The 21,962-nt window shown below is 43.4% G+C and overlaps 1 protein-coding gene across 2 annotated transcripts in view; it reads left to right on the forward strand.

Annotated features, from left to right (window-relative positions):
- creb5b (cAMP responsive element binding protein 5b) overlaps positions 1–21,962 on the forward strand; it is a 42,039-nt gene that overhangs the window by 16,548 nt on the left and 3,529 nt on the right. For both annotated transcript variants that reach the window (XM_023299413.3, XM_055013705.1), the window contains exons 6-10: positions 6,259–6,385; positions 7,656–7,766; positions 19,099–19,422; positions 20,731–20,958; positions 21,834–21,942. In XM_023299413.3, the coding sequence (XP_023155181.1) occupies positions 6,259–6,385; positions 7,656–7,766; positions 19,099–19,422; positions 20,731–20,958; positions 21,834–21,942 (899 nt within the window). The remainder of the gene's footprint in view (positions 1–6,258; positions 6,386–7,655; positions 7,767–19,098; positions 19,423–20,730; positions 20,959–21,833; positions 21,943–21,962) is intronic.

A 21,962-nucleotide genomic window follows, 5' to 3' on the forward strand; every position in this document is an offset into this window, starting at 1 on the left:
CAGCTGCAAGCTGTTTGAGGCCCTTGTTTCTCCCTCTGTTTACCTCCGTTCCCATGGCGACTGCACCACCATCTCCCAAACGTCTGGAACTTGGCCCTGGGCTGTTTTGGTTACGTTCAAAAGTTTTTTAGCTGCTGTGTCTACCCAGAGCTCGCAGTGACTTCACCCAGCAGAGGAGTGAGCGCAGTGATGTTGGACGAGTTGAGGAGGGGAAAAGAGGGAAAAGTGAGAGGAGAGACGAGGGACGAAATCTGGCGGTAGGCAGGCACAGGGTGGGGGGAGGGCGAAAAGCCAAGAGCATTACATCATTGCTGGAGCGGAGTCAGAAAGGGAAGGATATGAGTCAGTGGACTGACTGCACCTCGCGCTCCCTCTCGCTCGCTGCTCTTGGATGGCAGCCAATCCCCCTTGTGTTTAAGTCCCCAGTACTTGAGTTGGAGTTGGGACTGTGGGGGGATTGGGACAGCAAAGCCTGGTGTGAGTGCACGCTGCAGGATTTGTAGGTTAGAGCGAGCGAGTCCCCAGGGGCTCAAGCAGAGGTGTGGGCACCCCGATGGGTCCAGAAGAGAGTTTTGGAGGATTAACAGAACAGTGGACGGTTGTCAGTTCTGCTCCATCGGGGAGAAAAATATCAGAGGAGAAATAGAGTGTGGAACAAGAGAGAAGCAAAAAAAAAAAAAAAAGAAGTAAAAGAGGGATTCAGGGAGGGAAGAAGGTCTAATAATGATGTCATGGTGGAGTGAAGGTGGGTGGGGGGTGGTGCGATGGTGGTTCTGGGGCGGGGATTGTGGAGGAGAGCCGGGCTGAGAGCGAGGCACTCAGTAATGTGAGTGCAGGGTCAGCACTGCAGAGTGTCTACCTGCTCTCCCTTGAGGCCCACAGCCCAGGCTATTATCAATCCCCTCAGTGGAGCCACAGCCTGTCATTATTCACTCACATGCACACACACACACACACACACACACACACACTCACACGCACACACACAGCTTGATGAACATTCACACACTGGCATGTGCACACAAACACTGGCCGTTCAGTGCGGTTTTAGGCAAACGGATACAAGCGCACGAAGCACTGGAGACTTAAAAATACAGGAACAGGCTTTTTTTGAGGCCTCCATGAGAATAATCTGCAATATGTGGATAGCGGAAATCCTTATTCGAACACTAATGAAGCTGAAATCACACTGATACTACAACTAGAGCCTGACTGATATACAGGTTAGTGATGTTATCTGCTTATATTGGCTTGTCACAGGTCTATTGTTGTCCGATATGAAAGAATATGCAGAAAAAGATGCTTGAGATAACCAACTTTATTCTTTCTAATACTCATAGCACTCTCTGCAGCACATGTAGCAGAGCATATGAGCTTCATTACAAGTTGCTAACTACTTTATGAAATACATTGCTGGAAATAAACAAGGACTCCATCACTTTTCCTTCTCAAAATTACTCTGAATCAGAATCATTTACTTTAAAAGTCAGGATTGGGATGGGCCTCTAAATGCTATTTTCATTACTGATATATGCTGTTCTACTGTTTTTTTCTACCCCAAAGAGTCTTTATTAGGTGGAGAGAGAAAGGAGGAAACAAGGGAAAGAAGGAATTTGGTCTCAAAGATCACAATTACACAAAACTCAATATGACATGTTCAGATTTCAATAAAAAGTAGCGTAAGACTAATTTTGTGGGATTTTTTTATGAGTGTCTTGACTAATTGACTAATCTTTCAATGCTATTGGAACTGCAATGCATCTAAAGAATATCTGTGATGTTTACATCAAAAAGTCAGGGTATTTTTTAAAAGAAAAAGAATACATTCCTTCTTAATTCTTCAATTTATTGACTGTCTAAACTGATTGTTGGCTTATATTTCACTGCCATGTAAAGTCCTGCACCTCTAAGGAAATAACACAGCCAGGGCTAAGCAAAGAGAGAACTCAAAAATGACCTTTGTGCAATATAACAAAGCTATAGATAATAATAAAAAGAAGAAACTGATGTTGAATTTCTTTATTTCTTTTTACAAAACCTGGAATCAACATGTACAACATTTTTCCAAGTGCCCAGATGTGTCACCAAATACTGGAAAAAAAGTGGCTTTACATGTATTTTACTGTTCACATTTTTACAATCTCTACAAACTAGGCATTTTTCAAAATACTCTGCACATTAAATCTAGAAAAAAGTTTCACCATGCTGAATGTATCTTGGAACAACTTGCTGCTTTGTGCGCTGTTTTTGAGCAATGCTGCATTTAGTTTATAGCTCAAGCCTGTTTTATTTTCCTCTCCATCTCCTCTCAGCGCTGCATAAACACAACTTGCAGTTCACTCAAGAAGTCACAGAATTTTTGTCATGTGAATGTTGTTGCAGCTGAGTCACTCATTTAGTTGAATTTTTGAGTAGGACATGTAGAATAAAATGGTTGTTAAGCTTACATGGACCATAGACAGTTGAAAACCTAACAAAGTTTTTTACAGTCTCTGGCTATGTAAATGCTGCAATTTGGACAATAAAAAAAAGACTTTCGAAGCTGAAGAACAGGTTTTGGGGTTCAAAGGGTTAATACTGGCCTTCCCCCAAAGGAAGTGCTGTCAGGTATTAGTGTTGTTTTTCCTCCCACTGGACAGGCAGGTTGTGTTTTGGTGCAGGTTGTGGTGACGGACACAGCGTTCGTGTTAGCATTACTAACAGTCAGGTGCAGAAGCACAACCTGTACACGCTTCAAAGGAAGCTTTCTTCTCTGGAAAGCTGACATGCCTGTGCTGCATCCTGTCCATTTGAACTTTATTTTTGTTTATTGTCTGTCTGCTCGGAAAAAATAATGTTGGTGTGACTCTTCTGGTATAGATCAAGAGTAAAAAAAAAGATCAGGCTCATTGATGTACATTATGGAGCATCCTATATAGGGTATTTTTGGGTGTATAAATTCAGAAAATGTTAATTTAATCAACGGGGAACACATCAGATGCAAAAAGAAAAGAAATGTGTTCAACAAAATGAGGTGAATGAGCCAGTTTGTTAAAAGAAAACAGTTAGGGTTTAAAAAACATCTTAGAAAATCTCATTTTACTTCTATTATCTACAAAAAACCTCGTCAGCCAGTTGGATAAAAACCCAGCAAACCGCTTTTTATCCCCAAAATCAACAGCATGTCACTGCCACGTGACTGTTATTTCATCCTCTTGAACGCTGGCAGAGTCTTAAAACGTTGAGGGAAACTTTGTTGATGTAGTGCGCAGCTACACTGCATACCTCATTGTACTTTCATGACTTTTCCCATGTGGAAATGTTTGGATTCGCTGTGTTGCTCAGATGTCATATGTGCTGGTAAATGAGTGCGAGTGTGATAAATTGGGATGTTAGACAGGAATGACACGCAGTCAGGATGGTAATGGCGGAGTGTGTGTGTGGGTGTGTGTGTGTGGGGAGCAATCTAAAATGTCTGGAGCGTCAACGCACATATTTAGGGTCTGGAAAAATACAGGTATTTATTCAGGTGGGGGAACGTTTGTGCTGGTAGACCTCCTCCATTTGGCCTCACTATTACGGTAATCCAGCCTATGATGTGGTCAATTGATTACATTAACCCGTTCAAAATGCTTTTTCTTTGTCGTAATTTCTAAGCGCTCAAGGAAATGGAGCTTTATTGACTGGTTAGGGGCAGCGTTCATCCTGATGATACTGATAACTGGAGAATTATTGATTCTTCTCATGCAGGTTATTAAAGAATCATGTCATGAATGCTGTTTTTTTTAGAGAATGAATAGTCAGTGTAGGTGTAGCAGCGCCCTGCAGCTGGGAATTGGTGTTCTTACAAGCAGGGATTTGGTGGCAGTTGTATAAATGATGTCACCGCGTGCAGATGTAGCGGTCTGTGTGTTTTGGATGGCTTTAGCCTTAAGCCGGTGACTGAGACAAGCCTGTTGTCAATAGTTTTGCCTGCGTCTCTGTACAAGTGATTTATTGATGTGGCCTTGAGCGTGGAGAGGCCTATTGGTCCGCACACGCTTTTGTGGTCACCGAAGGAGATTTTCCCCACGGGGCTTCCACTGCTTTTCTAAATGTGATTCTCATCATGCACATCTCGTGTGGTTATGACAAATATTATTCATTCATCATCACCAACGTCATTCTTCATCCCTTGCACTAAACATGAACTGCACTTGTGTAAAGTGCATCCAAAAACTCCCAAGATGCCTCAAGTGCAGCACAAGCCCACGCAGCCCAAACTGTTATTTTTTTCTAGGAGAAACTAAAAAGAAGTTTGGTTTTGCTCTGAAATAACACAGATGTGAAATGAATAAATCAGTTGAATTATGTTTTAGATGCAAGAGCAGGTTTCTTGAGCAATCTCACATTGTGGAACTGCAACAGTCCAGCAGTGTAATGCTCTGTGTCAAGCCTTTCCTCGGAACACGGTGCTGCAGCCAGCGCAGACATTTGTGGAGTGATTGTGAAGAAGTACACTTTTCACTAGAAATATGAGAAATACTTTGGATCATTTCCCAATTTGTGACTTGTACTGCAAGTTATGAAGAAAATTCATGTAGCGTTTGGGTGTTTTAAAACTCTTCGTCCCTTCTGAGCAACATTTCAAGTCTGTAACAGAGGTGTTTTTTTTTTTTTTTTTTTTTTTAAGGATAAGTTCAGTGACATTCTGTTTTTTCTTATTGTCAAGCCTGATATAGCTTATTCCATTGAGTCACAGCCCTCCATTCTTGTCCAAAATCTATTTAAAAGCACATCACGGTTACACTGGGTTACAGCCGTAAATACGCACTAGCACGCCTAATCTGAGGTCGATCTGAAGTTGCCAATATTTGTTGAAACCTGCAGCTTCTAGCAGTTTAATGAAAGTATTTAGACTTATAAAGAAGTGAAAGTATGCATTTGTGAACCGTTTTTAAAGTTTAGAGGCTGAAACTATACAACACCAGTTATATTCTTTAAATGGATGATCAATAGCTCTTTGGTGGCTTCAGCTTTTTAAAAATGCAGTTGTTAAAGTTGTCTAAGCCACTGAGCAGTTAGCCATGATCTATTATCTGTTCTTTCCATTATCATGCATTTTAAAATTTCCCTTACTTTCTACATTGTCTAGTGCTGTTTTGATGTTTTTGTATGGTTTCATTGATACAACTTTTAATTTTGTGTCTATTTGACTGTTAAAACACTCTAAAAACGTTTTTAAAACCATATTATATACCTACATATGGTAATAAGTCATTTTGACCTCACAGTTATGATGTAGTTTATAATGTAGTTATAATAAGATGTAAGTATTTGTGAACATTTTGACTGACTCCCCTTGTAAAACATCAATAACTACTGTATGGATATTTAATTAATTCTAAAATGGATTTCCAGCACAGTTGTAATAATTTCAAAAATGTCTTCTAAGAACATTATTCATCATTGTTGTAATTAAAATGTGCTAATTATGTTGATTTCTTTAAACTCTGTAAGGGGAAAATGTGGAGGAAATCCAGATATCAGATGTTTTAAATGTTATTTTTGTCATACTGGTTTTTCTGAGGTTAATAATCCACCTTCAAGATGTTTTCATAAGCTTTCAACACACCTAGAAATGCTTAATTTGTATGTATAACAGAGTATAAACATTTTTAAACATACTATGAAGATTTTTTAATTAAACATACATCACTAAAGATGATTAAAGCTGTTTCAAATTGCATTATCAGTTCTTCATTATGTATTTATATAGCTACAAAGACTTCATAGGGGAAGTTATAATAACACCTTAATGCATTTGATGCTGTTATATAGCAAAATAAAAAATATGCTCTCGGATTGTTAGCTTTATTTATAATGTAATCGAAGCATAAAGTGAAACAAAAAGTTGAGATCAGAGCAAATCAGAGAGAAATATGGACTGTTATAATGAAAACAGATTCCAAAGGGGCTTTTTATAAAGAACAATACTGTTGCTATTATATATTTTTCAGAGTAAACTTAACTTGTAAACCCAAACTGAGAATGTGTATCTCGGATCTCCCTATGACTCACAGATATATAGTTACATTTAAAAAAAAAAAAAAAACAACAGACTATTTTCAGCTGCAACTTGATCTATATTTGCTGCTTTAGAGAAGAAAGTGTCTGTGGGACTGAAGCAAAGCAAGGGAAATATAGATTATCTTCAATCGGGACTCATCCATCTTTATGTGGAAACAGAAGTGATGCAGCGTGTATCTATAAGTTGCTTTTATTTGTGTGTCCTTCCAGGCCTGTCCCCGGCTCTCTGTCCTCACTACTGCACCTACGAAACAGACAGAGACAGCCACTACCAGCCTCCATGCCTGGAACCCTGCCAGACCCCACCATGCCCGGCTCCTCGGCCGTGCTGATGCCTGTGAGTACGACAACGGCTGCACTTATGGCTGCGCTCACACATGCAGAAGCAAAATAAGTCACTCACGTGATGACAGTCCACTGTACATTGAGACTGCGCCTAAACAGTGTAGGTTTGCAGTTTTGGGATGTTTTCTATCACCATTAAAATGACTTACGGCCATCTATCAAGACAGTCATCTCCCATAGATGTGAATAATTCTTCCTGTGGGTTTAAAACTTTATTGTAATCAAGCCAAAGAACGGTTTCAGAGACCCTCGTTGTGCAACGGGAAAATGATAACAACGCAGTTCCTCATATCAGGATTCTAATGATATAACATATGCTCTCATTGTAACACAAGACAGGCCGTGTTTATGGTCTGGAAAAATCCCTCCCATGTTTATTAAATTAAGAGCTAAGCGATTTTGGGGAAGATTGACGGTTCAGGAAAGGGGTGCAGGTTTGGGTGATATTTTTACACAAAACACACTTACTGCAATTAAGGTTGTGTGTCAGGTTCTAGACCCGAGTCTCTGTGGACGTCAGGCGAAGGCGGGGGGGTTAGAGATGGAGACCACCGCACCACCCAGAGTTCAGCAGCTGGGAGGCCACAGCGGTTCACACACACACACACACACACACACACACATATATGCAAACCGCACATGCTCAAACAAAGGTTTCTTCTTTCCTGCATGCACTGCACCAACGAACACTACTCACATTATCGCCCCGCACAGGTGACCTCTCAGCCCTGTCAGCTTACCCAGCTGATTTCCTCACATTCTCGGCCTCAGCTGTGACCACGCTAAACCCGGGTTAGTCACAGGAATACACATGGAGACAAATTCATTTCTACTACTAGTTTATGTTTAATTCCTGCAGCTAGAATCACACTGAGGTTTGATGTGTTGGTCTGACAGACACCCACCACGCTACTATCAGAAACACACACACACATACACACACACACACACACAACCCTGTTGCACCGGCTTCCTGTGTTAAGTCCCTCCGTGCTGGCTTCCTGTTTTGGGTCAGCTCCAGTTATCATCACACAGAGCTGTGCACAGGGCAGCCTGTCATGTGAAATCAGCCTCTCATGCGCTCTCATCTTATTTCCCCCTCTGTAGCCTACTGGGGTGAAGGATAAGTCTCACACTTAAAAACTTGCTATGAAAGCAGTGATGGCATCTCATTAGGATATAAAAAAAATCACCCTACACACCATTCGTACACATTTTGTGGTATTGAAACACACTTGTGACCGTACTGTTCTAATCTGCAGATGGAGCGACAAATGTCCATGGGCTCCAATATGATGGGCATGCAAAGCCCCGCCCACAGCAGCTCCTGCTCCTCCACTCACATTCCCTCCATGCACTCAGAGGCCAAACTGGTGAGTATATGCAAGTATTCACATGGATACATATTACACACATGCAAGTGCACACACACAGACACACGAGCTGCAAAGTGTTGCAACTTTCTTTTCCACTGGGCCGTGCCAGCAAAGCTGTACTCTTAGGCCTGTGTGGATTTCATCATTTGGTGTGTAATCAAAGCTGTGTCTGAACCTGCCAGTGCAGCACTGGAGACTCTGGCTGGAATAATGGGCCCTTTATGTGGTTGTGGCTCGGCTGCCCACCGACTGCCTGATGTATATCTTAATGTACAGAACATGTTCTGTAGGTCCTGCAACTTGTTAGCACTAGTTTAACGCAGTGGGGGAAAAATCAAATGACCTCATCCCTCACAAAGCAGGCAGTTATAGCAGTGGGAAAGAGACGTAGCTGAGAGGGGAGAAAAGCCAAAAGGAGACAGGTTTTGAAATTGAAAGAAGCATAGAGGGTGACTGGTAGATGGAAATGCTTCAAGTACCTCTCTGGTCAGAGATTTAACCACTGAAACCTCATCTAGGTGTATTAAGGTTACATATTTAGAATTTTCTTCATGAAAATAATCCCTTTCTTCCTTAAAAATAACTTATATGTAACTCTACACCACTGCTTTCTCTTAAAATGTGCAGATCTATGAAGTCCCGCCTTTCTCTTCCTCTACCAAATCCTATTGACTGCAGCTCAAGCACACCAGCTCACCTGCTCAAACACTGTAAACCTATTTGACACTATGCAGAATAGGCAAGTTGTAATATTAAAGAAATTCAGCCATAAAGGTTTGAAGCTGATTCTGAAGAAAAGTAATCACACACAAAGTTCCACTGTGCAAGCTGACAGGATTGGTGCATTAGGTATGTTACCTATGAAACCCCAGATGTCTGAATCTGTGACTACAGCTGCAACAGTTAATCAACTAATTGATTAGTTGTCAACTATTAAATGAATTGAAAACTGTTTTGATTACTGATTAATAACTACCTGCCTGTAGGCACCAAGGTCCTATCACACTTGAACTGTTTTTTATGGCACTTAAGCAGGTTATTTTCTCCTGACTAGAGATAAAAGTGTTTGCTAAATGAAATCGTAGAATTGTAGAACTAAAAAAACGTAAGAATTCTCTGATTTTAGCTTCTTACATTTGAATATTTCCTTGTTTCTTTGCCTTTATTTTACAGTAAGCTGAATATCTTTGAGTTGGGAACAAAACAAGATATTTCAGGATGTTGTCCCGGGTTTTGGGAAACATTGATTGACATTTTCCCCCATTTTCTGACATTTTATAGACCAAACTACTGATCAGTCAATAGAAAAATTAATTAACTGATTAACTGACATTGGAAATATTATTAATTGCAGACCTACTGTCATCTGCACACTGCAGCTTTAAAGTGGAAATGCTCGACCATTACATTGACTGCTTATTTCACTCATAATAAGTCTTCTAGCATATAAAAAACACAATTTAGGCATTTTAACCAGGTGAAACATCTTTAAGAGAAGGAGATTTCCTGTCTGTTAAGTCTTTGCCAGCTGCTCAAACAGTATATGTCAGTCAGTGATGATTTACCTCTGATGAATGCAAATCAGCTAAACTGTAACACTCAAGGTGATATGAACTGATTAATACTGTAGCAACATTTCCAGCAGCCAGCCTTTGTTTTCCAAAAAAATAAGTAGAGAGTCATGACTTGGATATCAAAAAAACAATCACAAAACATAATGAAAAGCTTTTGGCTGCTCTTTTGTGTTTAGAAAAGGTTCTCAGATAGTCGAGTTTACTGGAGAGAAACATCTTCGAGAGAGAGAGAGAGAGGGAGGGAGAGAGAAAGGAGGTAGCAGAGGTCATTAGAAGAGTTATTGCTCTGATAGAGGAGAGCAGGAGCAGTCCCAGGGCATTTAATTCTCCCTCTTCCTCCTGCTCTCCCAAGATTGATCGTCTTTGTAGTCTTTTGAATCTCCTCAACTGTTCCTATGGTAACACACTGGGGTAACACAATATTAGTGTATTAGGCTTATCTCTCCTCTGGCCGTCATCCAGACACATCTTACTCTTTTCCCCCCTCCTCCTATCTGCGTAATTGAATTGTAAATGCTCTGCTAGGCCTCCCATAAACATATGCACTCACTAAACGGCGGCAGGCCCCTCAACCACGCAACTTTTCTGGTTAGTTGGCCGTTCAGATCCGAGGGAACGGCGACCGAATGCGGATCAATTGAGATTCTGCTCCCTGATGTCTGAATGCGACTGATGGAATTCTGCGATTGTGGACAGAAAGTGAGAGACTAATTGTGTTATCCGGGTGCGATCTCCAGCGCGGGTTTCATAAGCATAGACGAGGTCTCTAATGTCTGTAATATCCTCGCCCGGGCCAGGTCGATAAATACGGCCTCGCTATCAGATAACTGGGCCATGATCAGGCCCATGTGTCCCCTGCGACGTTCTCAATCCGGCTCTAATCGCATTACCCCGACCATGTTGACTTTCCGCCAATGGGAAATCTCCGCACTGTAACCCCACACCTCAGAGAAGCGGACCTGGATGCACTCTTTCTACTCGGGCGTTTACATTTACAGAGCGGGAGAAGGGGATTGAGTGGGACTTTGATGGACATGTTGGAATCAGATAGACAGGCGGAATGAGGCGAGGAGCTGAAAGGCGAGAGACTGTACTGATATTTTGGAGGACCAAACGGTGAATGAAACCGGGCGAATTCTTGGCCTAGTTTTCTTTGTTTTCCCTCCATGTGTGCATGCATGTATGGATGTACTGGTGATATTTTGTGGGAATTGGAGGCATCGGTAGCAGGATTATCCCTCCCCTGTCAGAGAAAGCATGCCCAGAGCCCGGGCTAATGAAGGCTAATTGATTTTGTGGTGGGCCAGAGCAGTAGGGAGGCCTGTCTCTGGTGTAAATAGTTAATGAGCCAAAGGGCTGCTGTGGCCCCTTAGGGACTCATATCTTGCTCTAAGCTCTCTGTTTGTGCTCTCTGGGCCAAAGACTGTATCTGCATCAGTGCCCATCTTTGTTCTCCAGATTTTCTTCCTTAAGTGCCATCGTTTAACAGCGAAAAGCCTGATGGTGGAATAATTGACATGTATGTTTTTATCCCCCCTGAATGCTTCTCAGTTTGTTGTCTGGGAGTGTTGCTGAGATTGGAATGTTTTATTAGTTTTGGTTCGAGTGCTGTTGTTTTTTTTTTCTTCTTCTTCTTCATTGCGAAGGACTGGGTGCTCGTGGTGCCGGGTGTGGTTGAGTTCTGCTCTGTTGTGGTCTGGGGAATTGAATGGTGCGTGTTGTGCGCTAGGAGGTTGTGGGATAGTTGACCCTCGCAGCGTGGAGGAAACGCAGCGGAGAGGAGGCCAAGTTCCACAGCACGCCGGCCAAAAGCATTGCGTCACCGCTCGGAGCCAGTTCTCCACAGGGCCTCGCAAACAGTCGCACACATGCACCGACACACCGCCTGCTCCGGCTCTGTGTCATCTTCTTTGCACAGTGACACATTCTTAGACAGCTCCAAACTCTGTCACCCCTACATAAAAACCAATGAGACATACAGTATGAACAGAATGCATGCATACTTGTGTGTGCAGATGGATACTCCTGAATACCTGCACTGTATTCTCCTTCCTCTTGTGCTCAGATTGCTTGATATCTTTGTTTGTATGATGTTCACTATCATTTTTCATCTGTAGCAAGAAAAGCCCAAACAAGCCCGCATCAAGTTTCTACTAAAAAAAACAAAACAAAACAAAACACTGTGGCACATGACTCAGCTCATGTCAGTGGGACCCTTTTCACTGCGGCCGACTCTGGCATTGTTTTCGTGTCTCTTTTTAAATGAGCTCCATGCTTTCCACACATCCTGCCTGCCTTGCTAATTTCAGACAGAGAGGCCTTGAAAGGGTTTCGGTGCTGGTGTATGAAAATGTGTTATTTATTATCTCCCAATTATCTATTGTTTACATTGTTACTAAGGACAATAAATTTGTCACTAAGCATCAGGCTAGGTGCTGAGATTTTTATGAGGTAAACAATACTATATGTTCTTTCATTGCCGCTCGCTTCGGCTGTGGAGTTGGCACTGGATCGGTGGATGACATAATTCCTGGCATGCTCTAAATATGCTCCTTTTTACTTGAAGAGGGAAAAACTGTGCTTCTCTTAAAGAAACATTTCATAGCACACAGGAGGACCAATAATCAAAGTATTTCTAGTGGGCTAATGTCACTTTTTCTATTTCATTTACACAAACCTTACTGTTCTTATGTTTCACTATAGCTGCAGAATTGTAACAGGAGTTTGGATTAATAGGCTTAAAGATCAAGTTTTTTGCCCTAAAGAGCGAACAAAGAGTTACATGCGTGCTGTAAATGCCAAAAAAGTAAAACTTGTGACGCAGCCACAGATGTGCCAGTTTTCAACTTGGCTACATGGTGATTGATTGAGAGATTAGCTCAGTATGAAGTCATTTGTAAGCAGTTAAAGCATTAGCATACATGGTAACCCTATTACGTGTTCCATTCATTTTCTTTCCCCCGTAGTAGGGGAGCACCTCTGGCTAAACCTCTTGTTGTGAAGGAGGAGCAGCGCACACAATGGGAGCCTAACTGCAGGTTTTGTAAGCAACATCTGTATGAATGGTGGCATTGTCAGGGTATGATGTCACTGAGCAGGGACGGTGAGCTAAGAGCACAGCTGAATCTGCAGGCAGCGCTACGATATGTGTACGTGCACTGTTTATGTTTTGTATGCACGCTTATGGTTGCGTTTCTGCTACTCGTGCTTGGAGTCGAAGCACATCTGTGGGCAAAACAAACCGTGAAGTTACAGTTTGCACGTGGTTTTTGATACACATCAGTTATATGCATATGTGCAGTTTGTTGAATAAACACGGATGTGCAGTCAAATGGGGACACAGGACGTTTATCCCTACGTGTCCTTAAAGTCTTGGATTCAGATTTTTGTGTAATAAACATATTGTGTTTCTTTCTGTTGCCATGGAGGCTGGTGGAGTGTAAGACTGAGGAGCTGCTGGATCAATGTGTCTGCCAGTTTATCAGTGCTGGACATGGACCAGAAAGGGGCCCCTCTCTCTCACTGAGTCCTCTGTGCTGCCAAAGAGCTTGGCTATTTTCAACCAAAACTGTACTGGATGTAGTCAGAAATAAATGGAGATGCTGCACAGAGCTGCAACTAACAATTATTGTCATTGCTGATTAATTAGTTGGATATTTTCTGGATTAATCGATTACTTATTTGGTCTATAAAATGTTTGAAAAATGACAATCTGTGTTTCTCAGTGCAAGTGTTTTGTCCCCTACCCAAAAATATTCAATTTACTAGCAGAAAACAAAACAGAAATGTTCAAATTTAAGAAGCTTTAATTAAAGAATGTAGACCTTTTCCCTCTTCAAAATGACTGAAATCAATTAATCGATTGTCAACATAGTTGACAAGTAGTTGATTAGCTGCTACAGATTTAATGCTGCATAGGCTTTAAGATGTTCTGTCTCCTTCTGAAGACATTTAGTCAATTCTATTCACCCGTAAGATTGTTTGATTCAAAGATAAACAATGTGTTTGCTTTCAGAGGCCGCTTTAAGCCTTTTCATACAAATTTGTGGTCTGTATCTTTAGCACCACACAAACACAGTACTTTTTATCTTTTAGCAAAACACAGGTGGCTACTTACATTAAAGAAACAGCCTTGTAGAAAGCACAATGACAAAGCCTTATAATTGATGAGTTCACTTCGCTTTTTGCCTCTGCATAAGTCTGAGAGGGATATAAAAGACAGGCTTAAATCCACATGAAACATGCATTTTGTGTCTGTAATATGTCAAATCTTTTCAGGAATTGTGTGCCGATATATTTGCGTAGCCACATGTGTGACTGTGTGTGGGTTGGGTGTATCTAGACGAGCGTTGTGGCGCAGAGCGTCGCATCTGTTTGTCTTTGGATGACTGCGTGTTGTTTTAAGTGTGCTGATGGGAGGTGTATGTGGAGGCCATTTGGTCATGGTTCAAGGCCCGTGAATGGGAAGGGACTCCGGCAGAGCCAAGCTTGGGTAAACCAGCTGCCAACACCACACGGGCCAGACTGGATGGATCCAGCCACCATGAGCCCCCCTGGAGCCTAAAGCAATGAACGAGATACTCGCTAGACTCCAAAATAGCCCTCAAAACAGAGTCAGGGTCACAGATTTTCAGTCTGACAGTCAATACTGTTATTCTCTAACAAGTTAATTCTCACAAATTGGAACTGCTTTCTCTTTGAGGGGAAAATGCATTACTTCTTAGTCACTTTGACATGTTGCAACACAAGAGGCAATTCGTGCCTGTGGGTGTCTTAATGTGTGAATCTAATCCAAATGGTAATAGAAATACCTTGAATATGTTGATACAAAAAAGTTTTTATTATCACATTAGGAGGTCTGAAAGCAACATAAAAAGGAGCATTTGTCATATTTTACCTATTAACAGACTGGCAGTGAAGTTTCAGCCAAAATACACAAACACTAGAGGTCTGATATTTTTAGCATCTTTAAAATTATGTTTGATTCGAGTCATTTTCATGCCACTTTTGAAGCTATAACTCAACAGCATGTTAGTGTTTATTGTTGCATTCATGCCCTGCCCGTCTCCCTCACCCTGGGGCATTCTCTGTATTCAAGATTGTGACAGTGGGTGTAGTGATAACCATGTAGGCTGCACTCGAGCAGGGCTTTACAAGAGAGGGAACAGTGGGGATATGCAGACTGGAGTCAGAAGTCGTCCATTAACTTGACAGGCCGCAGAGGCTGCCAAGAGTATGAGCGCATGCTTTGGAGCATGCTCCTCAGTGGGCGTGTGTTCTTGCTGCGCCCCATACCGCCACGGTTCCTCCGAGCACCACCGTAGAGTCTGGCTCCGGCAGAACAGCCACGCTGTGTCCATCTCCCCACGTCTGGAACCACAGGGCAGCTCTGTTCAGCTCGGCTCTGATCGGCTTGGCCCAGAACCTGAGAGAGGAGAGAGAGAGGGGGCGACATTACGGCCCAGCACTCCCATCAGACTGTCTGCCTCACCGTTCCCTGAGGAAATCAGTTTAACAGTCCCCAGCTCTTGGCAAGCAGAGGGAGAGAGGGGGTGGAGGAACAGGGAGGAGGTGTGTGAGAGAGAGAAAGAAAGAAAGAAAGAAAGCTAGTGAGAGAGAAGGGGGGGATGTTACTGCCTCTCTGGGCGGGAGGGAAATCTAATAAAATTGAACTAATGGGGGTGTGGAGTTTTAGGGGACAGAGTGGGTTTGCAGGCAGGCACTGGTGGGTAATGGTGCTGGTAGAGATGAGGAGGATGGAACAGGATCCTCTGAGTGCCTGGCGAAGGCAGCCAAACTCCTGCTTCCAGCTGCAGATGGTGAACCCATGTTGGGTTTAGAGTGTGAGCTAGGAGGCCTAGGCCCACATAAAATACAGCCAGGAAAGTTACACCTGTGATATATTATGCAATTAGAAATACTGTTCGCTTACACTTACGCTGACAGACAGACAGAGGCTTTGTTTCTCTGCGGACTCTTTAATGCGAAGCGGAAGATGTCCAATTGAAACTTTGATCTCTTAGCAGTTAAACTATGACTCCACAGACTGGTTAAATCTTTCTAACCTGCTGTAAGGCGCCAGAGGGCCACAGGTCCCCTGATAGTACACTGCTCCACTTTTAAGGGGAATAAAACTGCTCACCCTGACCTCACTGAATTTGATTTACCCATCCTCAGGCAGGCGTGGTCTCCTCCCTTTGTACCTGCTCCATGCTCTTCCTTTCTCCTCCCAGGGTTAATAGATATGAAGTCATCTGGTGAGCAGAAACCTGAGTGTGTTCTCAGGATGTGCCCAGAGCACTCACAGGGACATCACTCAAAGGCCCTTGTGTCAGAGAGGAAGCAGCCATTAATAAATATCATTAATGGATGATCACCTGGTATCCCTGAAACCACATAAATGAAAGAGGCCCAAAAAAAAGGAGTGGGAGTGGAGAGGTCAGGGGGCAAAGGTCTGAGAGGAGATAGCTCCCCTCTGGGCAAAAGCTGGCTGAATCAGGGACGATGCTTGAACAGTGGAAAATCAATAGTGCTACTACTTTGAGTACACTGACAGAATGCATGAAATGTGGTGTCAAGTGCATGTGCTGATTGTGGGAGAAGCTGACCGTATCTGCATTGTGTCTCCTCCTGTTGTATCTGCTGTTTTTTTTTCCAATTTCCAACAACAGCAGGGCAGACAGTCGTAGGACAGACTGAATGCCATCCCATCTGCGAGTGCTCTGCGCTGCCACAGGCTAACACCTGCACTGATTTAATGACTGTTTTCTGCGGCAGCCATGTTGCTGCAGGAGAAATGTATATGTGTGTGTGTGTGTGTGTGTGTGTTATTAAAGTCAAATGCACATAGTGGTTAAGTTCTTGTGCTTAGCACAGTCTGGGGAAATACAACCATGTGTTAAAGAGTCATTAGGGAGCTGATGAAGGTGTTTGAGAATCACAGCCTGCTCATCATCGCTCTGCTAACGTCCCTTAGTTGCGTCACTGTGGTTCTGGATACAAAGACTTAAGTTTTGGCTGAGCTGGGTTTAACTGAGCTGTGCCTCAACTCCAGATGGAGCAGAAGCAGACACTTGTGCAGAGATAGCTGCAGGAATAGGCTTACATCACGGTAAGGGTTTTCTCTTCTTACACAATGTGAACTGTGGCTTTTTCTTTACACTCTACTTCATCTGTGCTACTTAATTTAGATGTTCCTTTACTTATATAGCACTTTTCAAAACACAGTTGCAAAGTACTTTACAATACATTTAAAAAAAAAACATGAAAAGGCTAAAATACTGTAACACAATAAATTCCACACTTTTGGAGCCATGATCCTTGAAACAACAAAAACTTTGGTTTAATTTGAGTGTGTTGATGCCTTTCAGTTGTATTTTCTTGCTGGATATTCCTTTATTTCTTGGATCTGTTTCTTGTGGGGGATCAATATGTTAATCTATATAAACATTACCCTGTATTGCATTACATTTAGTTGCTTCTATGCTTTCTCTTTGTCCTGTTTATCACCACAACGGCTTGTGCCTTTGAGCGACCCCTCGGCTCTTTGACCCTGCTGCTGTTCTTTGACACTCTCTGGCCTCTTCAGATGCAGGCTAATTCAATTAATAAACAGATAGTGCTGCGCTGCCAGCTGGACAGCTCCCCGAGACACTGATAAATGAGCATTCACCGTCCGGGGCTGATGGTGTTTGGGGAAGAGACGCTAGCATCCATCTAATCTCTTCCCACCTCTGCTCTCTCACTGCCGCCTCTCACCTCCCTCGAGCTCCTGCAGCACCAGATCTTACCCACAACACAGACGACTTTTCTAAGGCTGCAACAGAAACCGAGCACAGACAGACAGACAGGAGACTCTTCTGGCCCCTGTTCATTCAGGTGATTGCCTGCTCTGAGTGGCAGGAGGTTGTCAAACCCTGATTGGTTTTCTCTTTCACAAGAGGGGTGGCCTCACCTCTCTGGTGCATACTGACAAGCTGAGGGCAGAAGGGAAGGTGTTTTGTGAGGGCTGTCAGCCTCAGAATTCATCCTGTGATACTCAGAAGATGTCCTTGTCAGGAGCGGTGGCGATGATTGATCTGTAAGCATTTTAAATCTGTTTCTTGCTTTAGTTGCATGTAAACTGGCTGTTATTTCTGCATTTTCATACCGTGTACATTTGGCACGAAAACTTAGAGCAGATACAGACTGCAGCTTACAGAATATATAATGCTGCTTGTTACCCTCAGTAAGTCTCAGTGTGACTATAATGCTGTGGACAGCTGCAGGCCTGAAGACACCCGCTGTGTGTTAGTGCAGACTCTGTGGTATTTTAACCCCTATCTCACTGGTCGCAGAAAAGGAAGGGCTGTGGCCCCTGAGAGCTGTTCTCCTGAAACTGTGGTGGGTTTGAGTTGGGTGTGATTACACTGAGATAGCATCAAGACCTGCAACTTCTATTTAAAACAATAAGATACTGACTAAATCATGTAGCTCCAGAAAAGTACCTGTGTGTCACAATGTCAGGCATCCCCTGCAATGACAAACAGAAACTACACTCAGCCAAAACTGGCTTGGCGAGCTCATAATTTTACAGTGCCGGTTTCATTGTGCAATAAGGACAGCTTGGCTATTTGTAAATCAAATGCACATATGTAATTCATAAATATAATACAACCCAGTAGAGCATGCTGGTTTTTTGACTTTCCCCCCATCTTCCAAAATGATTTATTTGACTGCGCCTCCTCCCTACTTGTAAAAAGCTTTCCACTCATGGACAGTGTGAGAGGAGGAGGAAGAGGAGGAGTGGAGGGGCTGGTGTTGCGCTCTGGTCATGTCCCACCATTGTGATCCAGACCAGCTGGATGCCATTCCCTATGGGAATCATGAATGTGAAGGTTGTTAAAAGATATGGAGCCTTGGACTCGGCGTAGACTTACTGACAGCAGCTGGGAGAAGGGGGAAGGGAGCTGAGAGAGGAAAGAGAGCACTGGGAAAGAGAATAGAAAACTTTGTGGAATTCACAACAGTAGCCTTGGAAGGAATGTCTTTGGTTTCATTTTTGCTGGTGACTTTATGCAAAAATGTGGCTCTGAGATGAAATGTAAGATGATTTATTACTATTTTGTGCTTTACGTTAGAAAAGATTTGCATATTGCACATTCACTAGTCTGAACACTCCCGCTGCATGCTTTTAAAATGCAAATATGCCGTGTATTTCTTATTCATGTCTAGGTGTCTGCTCTTGTGGTTGACTTTATGTGGCGCCCAGAAAAACAGGCTCTTGAGGAGAGCTGCATTCGGTAAACACGAGGAACACAAGCGCACCTTTAGCGAGCCTCTCTCTGGTTTCCCTCCCAGACTGTCAGAGACAGCATCAGTCAGGGCTAAGTAGACCACACAGCTAAAGCAACAAACCTGCTGCTGCTGGGTCAACAGAGAGGGGAGCAGTGTGAGGTTCACACCTCACAAGCATCCAGACATGCATAGAAAAGAGAGAGAAGCTATTAGGAACATGAAGAGGAGGGACTGGTGGGGTGGCAATCATGAAAGGTAAAGAGGAAGAATGACAGGACTGAAGGAGAGGCAGAGGACAGCCTAAGTGGCTTTGATTTGTTCTCCTGACATGTGGATTTATGGAGCCATTTGTCACGTCATAGTCGGCACATGAACCGGCTCTCTAACTCTTAATCAGCACACTGATAGAGACGAGCTTGAAAAAAAAAACAAAACAACTGAGAGTGATGTTGTGTTTGGTGTCCGTTTTGTCTCCTCAGAGGCTGAAGGCTGCACTTTCACACCACCCCGGTGCCATCGCCAACGGCAACATGAACTCCATGGGCCACATGATGGAGATGATGTCATCGCGGCAGGAGCAAAGCGCCCACCATCACATGCACTCGCACCCGCACCAGCACCTGCAAGCCCCGCCCCACGCGTACCAGCACCACGGACACCACCACCACGGCCAGGGCCACGGCCAGGGCGGACACCACCACCCGCAGGGTCACAACCACCACCACAACTCCCACAATCCGCACCTGCATCCCGGACACCCGCACCAGACCTCGCCGCACCATCCAATGCACTCGGCCTCACAGGTAAGCAAAAAACACGTTCCCCCGGGAGAGCAGGAGCTTTTAGACAGCCCCGAAGGCAAAACCACAAGTTCAATAACACATTAACTACACTGCACATTAAAATCTTAGCTAGAAACCACGGCCTATTTGCCATGACTGAAACAAGGCAGTGCTTTAGTACCCTTTGAGTACTTTTGAAGTCAGCTATTAGTGGTTTAGCATAGAGGCATGGCTGAAATGATGCTTAAAATTCATAGTGGACAAACACATTTTCCCCCTCGCTGCAGCCATAATGCCAAGTGGTTTCCTGGCATGCATCTCAAAGGTAGTTTTTTTTTTTTCCTTTGAGGTTGGTCAGCTACAGGTCAGTGTTGGCTGCCTTCCATGCAGGGAAGGGGGTCACGAAGAGGTCATAAAGTGGCGATTATAAAAGATGCTCGTGGCTGTCTTTTGGAAACTTACCTCCACACCCTCCTGCACCACCAAAGCTGCAATTATATAGCCACAGCATGCTGTAGGTGCAGAGGAGGGTTTTAGAAATGCTGATGAACAGACAGCCTTGGCTAATACTCCTGGAACATCTTAGCAGTGAATATATTTGGTCTAATTTGAAGTGAAAGTGCTGCTCGCAGCGTTAAAAACAACATGATGCGAGACACTTTGTCCTTGCATTGTCTCACGCCCTTGGAAATGCCAGGCATTCTGGATGAAGGACAGTCCGACATCAAGAAATGCAATTCACTGTATGTTCCAAATGTACCATTAAGGCATTAAAACAACACTCTCTGTATGAGCAGCGGCCATTAAAGCAGCTTGTATTTTCCGTGGTTCTCATAAAAATGGTAATGATCTGAAGACTGAAAACACTTGACCTTGCCAAGTATATGTCAAGATCTGTCAGTGCACGTACGGTTTTAGAAACGGGCCTTTTGACTGCGTCTGGTGGTGTTAGACTGAGTGGAAGTGGGCGTCGGAAAACTGCATCCTGACACCTCTTTAACAAGGTGAGCAGGCGGGTGAATCAGCCCAGTCACTCACTCATTCCCTCCCGACGCCCACAGCCTGGCTCACGAGGCGCGCAGTGCGACCAGATGTTGTTTTTGGGGAGGTTGCCAGACACCAAATAGCTGCAGGAGGTAACGTATAGATCGTTGTTTAGATGGGAGGAGGCTGCGAGGGTCTCGGAGTGTTGACAGCAGGCAGGTGAGGGACCGTTTTCCAGCTGTGTCAGGATGGTTACATATCTGTTTGGATGGTGGCAGACAGACGCTGTCTCATCAGAGGCCTCAGTAACGCTGATTGTTCCTCCCTCTCCCTTGTGTTTTGCAGATGTCACCTGCAACCCAGCAGATGCAGCCCACGCAGACGTTGCAGTCTCCGCCACCCAGCGGCGGGCGACGCAGGCGGGTGGTGGACGAGGATCCGGACGAACGCCGGCGGAAGTTTCTGGAGCGAAACAGAGCAGCGGCGACGAGATGCAGACAGAAGAGAAAAGTGTGGGTGATGTCGTTAGAGAAGAAAGCTGAAGAGCTCACTCAGACCAACATGCAGCTTCAGGTACAAAATCAACTAATAAACCCCTAAACTTCTACATCTATGCACAATATCCCTCCAGAACTCAATTTTGCAAAAGAGAGAATGATAGTGGGGTCCAACACACATGAAAACAGTCTGATAAAACAAAGTTAATTCAGCAGTTCTAGCGGTTAATATGGGCTCATCTTTCACTGCAATATAAAGTCCTGCACCTCTATGAAAACAGCACAGCTATGGCTAGAAGGACAGAGAACTCTAAAATATCTCCTGTGCAGTATGACTCAGTTATAAAGCCATAAATCGCACAAAAGGAAAAAAAAGGCGAAAATTCAATTCCTTGTTTATTTATTTTGTAAAAACTAAAAAATCCATGAATTATGATGTACAACATTTTTCCAACTACCCACAGATGTTACCAATGCTGGATCAAAAAGTGGTGACTCTTCATACTTAATTGCTTAGAGTTTTTAATTTGTTTCCATCCTTTTCTCCTCTCTGTTCTGTGTAAACACAGCAGTGCATTTAGGCCGAAAAAGTCTCAGAATTTTTGTCACATGACGACTGGTCATAGTTGAGTCACTAATGGCTTCCCAGTTGCAGGGAGGAGTACAGAATTTTTTTGTTTTTACAGAATCTGGCTTGGGGAAATAGTTTTTTTTGTCAAATGTTTAAATGAGACATGTAGAATAAAGGGAATGTGATGAAGTGTCGTGATTTTAGGCTCATGTTTGGTTAATTTTCCCAATTAAACTGCACGTTTGATTCCAGGCCCATCAGAAAGTTGAAAATCAGACGATTTTTTCTTTTTTTTTTTTCAGTTTCTGACTCTGGTTCCTGGCCACACAAGCTAGATTGTGGATTCTTAAAACATTTGTGTTTTTTTTCTTTTATTTCAGAACGAAGTGACCATGCTAAAGAATGAGGTGACCCAACTCAAGCAGCTTCTCCTCACACACAAGGACTGTCCCATCACCACTATGCAGAAAGAGTCCCAAGGTTACCTCAGTGAGTAGCTCAAACCTAAA

This window comes from Amphiprion ocellaris, chromosome 9 (assembly GCF_022539595.1).
Source record: "Amphiprion ocellaris isolate individual 3 ecotype Okinawa chromosome 9, ASM2253959v1, whole genome shotgun sequence".
NCBI classification, from domain to species: domain Eukaryota; kingdom Metazoa; phylum Chordata; class Actinopteri; family Pomacentridae; genus Amphiprion; species Amphiprion ocellaris.